At 44.7% G+C, this 11697-nt stretch overlaps 1 protein-coding gene across 1 annotated transcript in view; it reads right to left on the bottom strand.

Annotated features, from left to right (window-relative positions):
- ARL5B (ADP ribosylation factor like GTPase 5B) overlaps window positions 1-10161 on the bottom strand; it is a 25705-nt gene extending 15544 nt beyond the window's left edge. Inside the window, exons 1-3 of the mRNA XM_018564094.1 lie at window positions 9912-10161; window positions 1068-1128; window positions 696-843 (exon numbers count right to left, since the gene is read on the bottom strand). Coding sequence (XP_018419596.1) covers window positions 696-843; window positions 1068-1128; window positions 9912-9957 — 255 coding nt within the window. The 5' untranslated portion in view covers window positions 9958-10161. The remainder of the gene's footprint in view (window positions 1-695; window positions 844-1067; window positions 1129-9911) is intronic.
- Window positions 10162-11697: the final 1536 nt, after the last annotated feature.

The following is an 11697-nucleotide window of genomic DNA, read 5'->3' on the forward strand; positions in this document are numbered from 1 at the left end:
CGACGTTCGCGGCGATATGTAACATGTGCGGCGTAATGGGCGCAATCGTCGGTTTTTGCACGTATGCGCCCCCGACGCATGTTTGCATGCGTGTATGTATGGGTGGGGACTTAAAAAAAATTTACATTTTTTTTTTTGTCTTTTTTATGGGTAACTTTACATTTTTTGGGGGGGGAACTTACATTTTTTTCCCTTCTTTTACTAAACTTTATTGCTATCACATACGAGGCTAATAAAAAACCCCTTATGTGATAGCAAAATATGTGACAGGTCCTCTTTATGGAGACATCAGGGGTCTCCAAGACCCCTAATGTCACCTAGGACCCCCCAAAAGAAGCTGATGAAGCACAGATCTGCTCCATCAGCTTCTTTCATTTTAAATTTCGGTCGTTTCCCGCTCGCGCACACGAGGGGGCGTGTCTGAGCGGACGTCTAAAGACGCCCGCTCAGATCTAGAGAGCTCCGGGCCGGCCGTTTTTTTACTACGGACGGCCCGGAAGTGGTTAATAGCGGCAGAGATAAAATCTAATCCATTTATGAAGTGCATTGTTTTTAAGGAAATTGTCAAAATACAACTATGTAGCCCTGCAGAGCAGGAAGCCGCCCTCATGTACATTTTAAAATGTTTTCAACATATTAAGCCATGTTGATTGACATCAGGTCAGGAAGGAAAATGCTCAAAGCCTGCATGTTACCTCTGTGTTGGAATAGTAAGTGTTCCAGGAGGATCGCAGGGATTCTTGGCCTCCGATGTCCCACATCAAGAAGTGTGTATTCTTTACGACTATTTCTTCTACATTACTTCCTATGGTTGGAGACGTGTGAACCACTTCATTCATTAAACTGCAACGAAAAGAAGAGTTTAGAAGAAAACATTCTATAAAACTTGTGCAAAGGTGAATAACTCTACTACATTCCCGAAGCTGAAAGGACAGCACATACGCAAGCTAGCTTTTTTTTCCGAACACGTATATGGTTAATACAGCGAGGAGGAGGCAGCAAGTTACCTTTATTTACTGCAACATTCTATGGGTGTAGAAATTTGAGGCTATGCCCTAAATACTTACAACTGGTAAAGAATAGTGGTTTTTCCTGCATTGTCAAGCCCAACGATGATCACCTTGTGCTCTATAGAAAAAGAAAAATGTGATTAGTTAATAGAAACAAAAATGGGTTTTTTGATACAAGTGACAAACGTTCAATGCACATATACCTACAAGATCCAAATATCAGTGTAGAAAGTGTAGAAAGTGTAGAAAGTGTAGAAAGTGTAGAAAGTGTAGAAAGTGTAGAAAGTGTAGAAAGTGTAGAAAGTGTAGAAAGTGTAGAAAGTGTAGAAAAATACCGATTTGTTCTTATCGATTACTGCACAATCCTCTGTCTAACTGATTTATTATTATTGTTATTATACAGGATTTATAACAGTTTGCGCAGCACTTTACAATATAAGGAAGACATTACAATCACAATACAATTCAAGACAAGATGGCGAGGGCCCTGCCCCTGAGGGTTTACAATCTAAAAGGGAGGGGCAAGCGATACATGAGGAGATGGATGTGTGGGGATGAATTGTTTGAGAACGTGATGGTTGAGCGGTTAGTTTGAGGTGGGATAGGCTTCCCTGAAGAGATGAGACTTAAGGGATCGCCTAAAGGCAGTCAAAGTGGGAGATAGTTGGTCAGGTTGGGGTATTCCAGAGGATGGGAGAGACTCTACAGAAGTCCTGGAAGCGAGCATGGGTGGACGAGGGAGCTGGAAAGCAGGAGGTCTTGGGAGGAGCGGAGGGGACAGTTAGGGTGATACTTTGAGATATAGCCGGGGGCAGAGTTGTGGATGGCTTTGCAAGTTAATATTTTGAATTGTATATTTTGGGGGCTATTGGAAGCCAGTGTAGTGATTGGCAGAGGGGGGTCGCAGACACTGAGTGGTTGGTTAGGTGAATGAGTCTAGCAGCAGCATTTATGATAGACTGAAGGGGAAATAAACCCAACAGCAGAATATAACCAGAAAACGGGAAGTATTAAAATTCTACCCAACAGAAAGCCGCTGGCGTGAGTGATAAGATGTAAGAACACATACAGCAGTTAATTATGAAGACATTGTGAAGACTTGCCACAAGAATGGATTGTGTGGTAGAGGAAGATCCCATGCACTTAACAGGACCCACAACTAGCATAAGCCTCGTCATCATAAACATTAGTTCTCTGAACCAATTTAACAGAAAACCTAGATGAAGCACAGTTATGATTTATGACACACACAAGGAAATTGATCTTTTAATGCCTTGAAGGCTACGCTCGCACCTTGTTTTTCAAGCAATATGTCAAGAAATATCCTACTTGCTGCAATCTGGGGCGCTTTCCAGAAAGACTCACCACACTGCACACAAAAAATAAAAGGCTAAATGGAGCTTTAAGGAGTGGCACAAAAAGAAAACGTTTTGTATACTCTGTTTAAACCATACGTATGCAGTCGTGCACAGAAAAATGCAGCTAAAAACAGACATGGTGTGAACAAGACATAGGACGGCATAGTTATTTACACTAAAGTAATCCTGAGCTGCATTTTAAACTTCCCCAATCAGGCAAGCAATCCCACTAGACCTGTAACCCCAGAACGTCACCCAGAAGTGACATGTTCGTTACCAGTGCTAGCTGGTGGACTTCGTCAGCTCCTGGCTTCTCACAGCACGACCTCCCTGCCATAATTTCCAAATATGTGTGTGTTCACCTGCTTGTTATGGCTTTTCTCACTACATCAGTAACGCAGAGATCTCGCCAACAGTCCCTCCAATGGTAAACTAAACTATAGGATGGTTTAAACGCACTATTACCTACCATGAACTGAAATATCAGATATGGGTGTAATGTCCCTTTAAATGGACAATCTTTAGTACCAAAAAAAAAATTGTATGTACAAAAGTTCAAGCTTTAATGTCCATTAGAACTGGGGTAATATTTGCTTTAACCCCTTCATGACTGAGACCTTTTTTTAATTTTTTTGTACCCATGTTATATTCCACATTTTAGGCCTGAAAATTACTTAAAACCCCCCAACATTATATATTTTCTGAATGCCAAGACCCTATAGAATAAAATGGTGGTAGTTGCAAATTTTTATGTTGCGCAATATTAGCGCAACTCCTTATTAAAACCCAAATTTTTGTTGAAAAATGTAATTAAATGCCCCAAAACACAACAAAATACCCATTTTTTTAATGAAATATAAAAGATGAGGTTACAACGAGTAAAACGATACCCAACATGCCCAGGTTACAAATTGAGTGCATCCGTAAAACGGCGAAAAACCCCAGTACCCCAAAAAGTCCATAGAAGATGCTTTATAAAAACAGGTAAGTCGCCAGGATCTCTTCTGTTGTAAAGCCGACAGTCGGCTCTACAAGTTTAAACAGAGTCCCGGCGGCAAAAGTCACCGGGAGTCTGTTTAAACAGCCCCGATGCTGGCGACGTACACTGTACGTCGTCAGTCACGAAGGGGTTAACCGGGGACTCTGATGTAGTAAACATCCTTTACACAGTTCCTCTAGGCATACACAGAGTGCGCGCACACGCACTCCTGTGTCTTAGGATTAGGTCACACACACACACACAGTTCTGTGTCTTAGGGTTAGGTCACACACAGTTCTGTATCTTGTCTCTAGGTCACAATTGAAATTCTGGGCTTTTTGGACTCAAAACCATAGTGTTCTTTTGAAACCACAATGATGCCAAAAAAAGCAAACTGCATGCAACAACAGTATAAGGGGCTGCACACAACACAAAGAAAATCGGATTGGCTGTTATGAATATGAGGACAAAGAAACAGAGAGGATCTCTATAATTTAGCCTCCGTGCATCCTACTGTAATCCCTGGTTTTTACTACTAAAAATCCTCAAAGGAAGCCCAGGCTACACACAGGTAGAACCATCTTGACTCACCAGCTATAAAACACAGCCCTCTGGATAAGAAGCACACAACACTAACAGGAGATAGATATGGATTCAAATTGGAAAGCAGCCTGGGTTTTTCAGACTTTATATAACCCGGAAAAGACAGGAAAAACCTCACTTGGATAACATCCAAAAAGAGTGTGTGTATATATCTATCGATATATCTATATAAAAATATATACATTTTTTTTTTGCTTAAAATGGTCTTACAGGTGCGTTCTATGCGTTTGATGCGTTCCAGTGCATTCCAGACCAGACAAAATAGGACAAGCAGTATTTTTCTGGTCTTTTCCGGAATGGACTGCCCTGGTGGGAACAGAGGACAGAAATAGCATAGGGATACATTGGGATGCATTTTGGGTCCGGAAACAGTCTGGTCATAATCTGGATGTGGTGTGAATGGGCCCTAAAACAGGGGATGGCAAACTCCAGCCCTCCAGCTGTGGTGAAATTACTAATCCCATCATGCTTCTGCGAGTCATGCCTGTGGATGTCAGTCCTGTAACGTCTAATGGAATTTGTAATTAAACAGCACCTGGAATGACAGTGTTTGCCTTCCCTTGGTATAAAACATACAGAACCACACAATAGCCTTCTGAGTTCCAAAAGTAACATAGCGATACCAGTAAGACACTGGTTGGAAGAGAAAGGCACTAGGGCTGCAGCTAATGATTATTTTCATAATCGATTAGTTAGCCGATTATTAAGTTCGATTAATCGGTTAATCAGATTTAAAAAAAGGCTCCAGTGATGGACTACTAGTTTCTATTGAGATTGTAGTCCATCACGGGAGCAAACTTGGCGCGGTGAAAGTAAAAAAAGTGTGGCGCGCAATATAGTACATTACACAGCGGCTCAGTGCAGAATACCAGCAGCTATAGAGGAATGCAGCAATAGTACATTATACTATAATGTACTATTGCTGGGATTTGTAGTCCTCTGTAGCTGGAGTTATTCTGCATTGCGCTGTATATAATGTATTATTGCTGGGATTTGTAGTCCTCTATAGCTGGTGGTATTCTGCAGTGTGCTGTATAATGATTATACTGCACAATGCAGATTACCAGTGACCAGTTATAGAGGAACTACAAATCCCAGCAATAATACATTATACAGCGCGATGGAGAATACCACCAGCTATAGAGGAACAACAAATCCCAGCAATAATACATTATACAGGGTGTTTAATATATTATTGCTGGGATTTGTTGTTCCTCTATAGCTGCTGGTGTTCTACAGTGTGCCGCTTTTTTTGTTTTTTAAACAGGAAACATTAAAACAGGTCCCCCTTACCTGTTTCTGAACCATTGTAAGTCGCTGCAGCAGCGGCGGCGGCGTGCTCTGCAGGCGTGTCCGGTGGCCGTGTGCGCGGTGGGCATAGCGTCCGCAGCGTGCATAGCGTAACTCGTGTATGGAGCTGCGAACAGGCGGGCGTGAGTGGGAAATTTTAATTTTAGCGTCCGAATCGAAGATGGAAAACGCTGACAACGTTTGCCATTGTCGATTTTAATCGACTTCATCTAATAATTGTTGCAGCTCTACAAGGCACGCTATGGCCATGTAAAGAGAACTGGCCTATTAGTATTTTTGTGGACCTTGGAAGAAACCCAAACATAGAACTGAGCTGTAACTTTTATGATTATTTTCATAATCGATTTGTTGGCCGATTTTTTTAATTAAAATCGGATTAGAAAAAATAAAACATCCTTAAATACACAAATGGAGTGTTACAAAGTTTACTTCAGAATAAAACTGCATGCACATTTTTTTTTGCAATCGCATTGCAATAGAACGCACGGCATTGCAGGACTGTGCATTCCACTGTGGGCATTTTTCAGGGTGAAATGAATGACACTGCAAAGCACCTCCCGCAGCAGAATTTGTCAGGCCGAAACCGAGAATGACTTCTCACCTTTTATTTTTTTTAAATAACTGTTTGGTAAGCACATGGCGCTTTAATTGCTTCAGCCAGGGAATGACGGCTGCCAGTGGCAGATTCCACAGACAGCAGTAGTCGAATTTAAATACAGTAGGTAGAGGGGCAGTGCAATAGCCAGCTTTCTAGTGGCCATTTCAAATTGCAAAAGCCAATAGAAGGCCAACTGATTATTATGTATCGATTAGTTGGTTGCAGTCCTACATAGTCCATAAACATATATGGCGAGAACATGCTACCTCCATGCAGCTGCTTTTGTAAGTCACATGCAGAAACTTGGCACTGCAAGGCATCAATGCCAACTACTAAGCAACTAAACTGATCTTAAAAAGACTGGACCAAAAAAAAAAAGTATGCCATGAGAATGATTGGACTCTTTAGTGTAAAAACCCTCTTCCAATGATCATGAGGATATGTAGACAAGGGTCTGGGCATATTGAATTGTACACGACAGCAACCTCCAACACACAAGAGTGAGGCGCTAATCAACATTCCCAGGTGCTCATCCGGCTGGTATGGCAACAATACACACTGCCAACCCAAGGCCAAAACTTTTCATCACAAGGTCAAAGCTGTGCCCTTCCATATACATGGCCACGCGAGGCAGACAGAATCATCTTGCTGATGGGAGTATTAGTTTGTACATGTCGCCTTGTGTTTTGCTTCACCACAACCTGATTTTGCAGTTATGATAAAAAACTATTTCAAGTATGGACAAGACGTTTTCCGTATACGAACTCAGGCGGGTAAAAATGCAGAAAATGTCGCTTTCGTGAAGGATGTTTCTTAAAAAAAAAAATCACATCCATCAGAAGTGGGGTATGAAAGGTGAAATGATTGCTGCAGAATGCACATGTGTCTGCCAGAGTTCTAGCTGTGCCAGATCTGTGTAAAAAGGTAGTTTCAGGAAATGTTTCCCTATTTCAATTTCTGTTTTGATTTAACTGTTGCACTTAAGGGTCACGGGAGGACATATACTAACCTCCTCCCGTGACCAAAGCTCAGTATATTGCCATCTACGGCTCGCGGTATACTGAGACCGCCACAGCCGGGATGGATCCTGACATTACTATCGAGATCCACCAAGCTGCATGAGTGACAGCTGGCTCTGCCTATCTAGAGGAAGAGCCAGCTGTGCCCACCCCCTCCCCTGTCCGTTCCTCCACTCAGCGCTGGAGGACTGGAGCGGGGCAATCCCTGCAGAGAGCTGTGATTGACAGTCACCGCTCTCTGTAGGGTGATGGTCGAGAGCGACGGTCTGTGTTTGAGACGACGTGTGAAAGTTTCATTGTCACACGTCGGCTCGAACTATGAGAATGAGTGTAAATCACTCACCTCATAGGTCTCCTTTAAGGAGAAGTACTGGGAGAGTAAAATATACTCTTCCCAATACTTACAGGCGGCATCAGACACTGCATCCATCACAAGCAATCATGTAACTTTTGAGCATTCAGCTCACATTCGACTCCACAGAGCGGTAACTGTCAGTCAACCTCCCCCTCCCGTCTCGGTTCGTCCAGTGCTCATTGGACAGATGATGGGGTGGGCACAGCTGGCTGTGGCGAGGTAGAGCCAGCTGTCAGGCAGCAGGGTAGATCCCAACAATATTGTTTAGAATGATCCTTGCTGGCTGCAGAGGGGGGTATTAGCCGGCTATGTGGTGACTATGGGTCACAGGAGTAGATTAATAAACACTTTTGAGGCCCAGCAGATAAGTAAAGCCAAAAAAATTTTTTACTTCTCTTAAAGAAAATACAGATCTACACATGCTTTGGGCAGATATTTGCAGAAAGATCCTGTGTATAAAAAAAGATGCATTAATTGGTCTGTAAAATGCTTCCAAATATACGTACACAGTCATACAGGTATACAGTGTATATAGTCATGTACAAATTCTACTTTCAATGCATTAAATGGACGCACATACACGTTTCTATAGATGCATTTATTATGGAACTCGGATGCAGATTATTCTATTTTGATTTTACAGACCTGAACGCAGCGCAAACTTCACTGATTTTTACACACCGTGTGCATGAGCCCCCATAGGAGACAACAGGAATGCATTCAGATCACCATTGACAAAAACATTGCACTTTTTGCAGATGTGTGCAGGAAACCTAAGAGTAATAAAAAACTCTCCAAGGTACCAATACAAACATATGAGCAGCAGAACCATTACTAAGAACTGTGTGGGAAGTGCACAAGCCAGTTACACAATAAATTAAAACAATTCATGTTAACTCATTAATTTTGAAGGTCTCTCCAACAAACCAAAACAAACAGATGTGGACCATCTATCTGTAGGTTGCGATGCCTTGCATTAAAAATGGCGCAGGTCATTTTTTTGTGTCAAAACATTTCTTCATTAAGGAGCTGCTTTAATACACAAACACATGAATAGGCCCTTAGGGCTTGTTCACACCATGGTCAGAGCAGAACTGCAAACGCGGTGCAGTGCGTTGGAAGAGTTACCTTGCATTTTATTTTTTAGCTTAAATTGGGCTTTCAGGTGCAGTCCAATGAGTTGCGTTGGCATGCGTTTTTGATGCATTTACATGCATTTTGGAGCTTTCCAGACTAGGGCTGCTGGACACAGCAATGAGACAGGTTTACACCTACTTTCCACAACTCACAGGCTTAGTGTATGCTTTCACAAAGTCAGCTGTCTCCTCTGGTGAATGCACGTGTCAATACTCAATGACACTTTGCTGACCACACCATAGAAAAAAACATTCTGGATGGGCTTAAATACTTCAGCCCATGAAGGGTCAACCTCCATTGACACATCCACCCCACAGAAAGAACTAGTGTCCCTATGGAAACAGTTGAACAATCACCACTGAATGGAGCTTCTGAGATCAGAAATGGTCAGATGGGGGTTGGGGGTGCTAAATCAATACAATCCCAGGAGTGCAGCTCCCCTGGAAGAGGGTACAGATATTAGCGGCGGAGCATCAAATCTTGCTCACGGGGTTTGCAATCGGAGCTTTACACTCGGCTTCGTTCAATATTACGTAAAAGTAACACGGGACATTTTACTATTCAATGAAAGGGGACTTTTGTGCTAGCAATCCCAAAGGGGATTTTACATCGCACACCTGAACCCCACCCAGTTCCATTGGCATGTTAGACAAGCACACGGCACCGCCTAGCAAACGCGACATAAAACTTGCCGCGGCGTGTGTACAAACCCGAGAAGCCGCCATCTTATGTTCTAGGTGGGCTCCCAGGGAGCAGTAAGAACGCAGATCAAGCGCCTGTTTCTACCACAAGGCCTCCGTGCTGCGCTCAGCTGCGTACAAAACCGCTCGCTGTATGTAAACGCGGCCTTTATACAGCACGTGCGAACTAAACGTACATGTACACAAATTACCGACCTCAGATTTTTCCATTTTGATTTTACGGAACTGAACGCTGCACAGGTTTTCTGGTCATTTCGTACTGTGTGCATGGAGATAACACAACTGCGTTCAAATCCATAAAAAAAAACCAAAAAAAACCCACCTACTATACTTAGAAAAATGCACATTTTTAGCTGCCGTATGTAGGAGCCCTTAGCCCACATTCACACACCATGACGCTCCCAGAACACACGCCACATTCGCGCATGCATGTCTGTGTGCTGCATTTGCAGTGCATCCCCATTGAGGTCAGCGGGGTCCTGAACCCCACAACAAATCAAGTAGTACATTTTGCGACATGCGTTTCACATTTTTATGCACACATTCCTGGCCACGTAGGGGATGCCATTAGAAATTAATGGCATTATAAGCGGGTTCCGCAGAGTCTGTCAATATGCACCAAAGCATGCAATTTTGTGCACATTTGGCGCATGCTCACAGAACACATAGGTGTGAATGCAGGCTACTGCAATAATTACAATATCGCCCATACACAGGGTATTGTTAATGCAGACATTATGTGCAGATGACCCCCACTGAGCAAAGGACAGCCCCCGGCCATGACAGGAGCAGGCGCTTTGTTCAGTCAGGCTCACACACAGCCGAGTACAGCTCACTCGCCTTGGTTGCAGAAGAAGTTCCACAGCTTCGCGAAGATAAGGCCCATGGCGACAGAAGGCGGCCCGGCTTTCCCCTGGCTCTCTCACACAAACATGACGAAGCTCCGTGCAGCGTCAGGCCTCCATCCGCACATCTCACCCTCCAGGGACCGCACAGCTCTCGCTCCCAGCCGCCGCCGCCACCACAGCTGCCTCCTTATAGCTGCGTGCGCGCTCACAGCCACGGATTTACCTCAGCCGGCGTCTGACGTGCGTGTGATAGGCCAGTGACGTCAGCAGCAGTTCATTGGCCTCCCGGCGCATTGACTGAAGGATACGCGACCTCGCCCACGGGACTTGGAGGATGCGATACTCAGCGACCAATCATAGGCTGGCGTTCCGCGCACGCCCACGCAGGGAGCGATACACTTTTATCGCTGATTGGCTGCTCCGCCCTAGGCAGATGTGATCCAAATGTCCATTGGCTGTTAACTGCCATGCTGGTGAAGCGTGAGTGCTGATTGGCTAGCCTGCACTGTAGTAACGTGATCTGATTGCTGATTTGCCGATTGGGTGTTACTGGCTGCATGACCTGTACAGGCGAGGAGCTGCTGGTACTCTGTGAGACCTTGACTGATGGTTAAAGCGGGCCTGTACTTAAAGGACAGCTACCTGTACCACTTTTAAAAAAAAACAAGTTATTTGTTGTCATACTTCACAATCTGATTGCGTATACATTGCACTGCTTAGATAAACCATTGTGCTACATAGTTGTTGGCAAATCTAAAGGAGTGCAGCCATTGGTGAGTGACCCGCCCTAAAATGAACCCAGACTCACTGACACACCAGTAACATAAACTGGGCTTTATTAACCTATTGTGACAAAAAATTGCATATGTGCGGCACCACGGCAGAAATATATATTCCCCCCCTGTCCCAGAGACACAACAGGAAGTTAGGAAATCTTCCAAAGTGGGGACAATAACCATCTTAGGCCTTATTCACAAAGGAGGCAGTTAGTCCACAATTTCTCACCCTCCCCCACCCCCCTAACTTTAAATAGTGGGTGCTGAGGCAGGTACATGTGCTGCGACGTCCCTCTAAAAAGTGATCCTCCACACATTACTATTCAGAGAGGCCGTGGAGCCTGCCGCCCATGTCAACTTTGACAGTTGTCCCCACTGGAAGATTTCCCCCCCACTTCTTGTTCTGGGGACAGCTCTTGCATTTTGGAATATCCCTTATTTTCCTTCTTAGTGACAATGGTCACCAGGACAAATAGAGGGTGTCTGTGTCCCCAATGGGGACACAGACAGCAATAAAAACTTGACAGAGGGTCTAACCCCCATCCCTCCCACGATGGCATCGAAGGTCCTTCCTCTTCACCTCTGGTGGCTGCAGCGAGCGCTCCTTACTCCTAAATAATGCCATGTGATATGGTCACAGTGCAGAAGTACTCTGAGCCCAGCGTGATGGTCTCAGGAGGGGAAGACATGCGGAGGGTCTCAGGAGGGGGAGACGTGCAGAGGGTTTCAGGTGGGGGAGACGTGCGGAGGGTCTCAGGAGGAGCAGACGTGTGGAGGATCTCGGAGGGGGAGACGTGTGGAGGATCTCAGGAGGGGCAGACGTGTGGAGGGTCTCAGGAGGGGAGATGTGTGGAGGGTCTCAGGAGGGGCAGACGTGTGGAGGATCTCAGGAGGGGCAGACGTGTGGAGGATCTCGGAGGGGGAGACGTGTGGAGGGGAGATGTGTGGAGGGTCCCAGGAGGGGGAGATGTGTGGAGGGTCTCAAGAGGGGGCGATGTGGGG

The sequence above is a fragment of the Nanorana parkeri genome, unplaced genomic scaffold (genome assembly GCF_000935625.1).
Source record: "Nanorana parkeri isolate BGI_ZX_2015 unplaced genomic scaffold, ASM93562v1 scaffold23, whole genome shotgun sequence".
NCBI lineage: Eukaryota > Metazoa > Chordata > Amphibia > Anura > Dicroglossidae > Nanorana > Nanorana parkeri.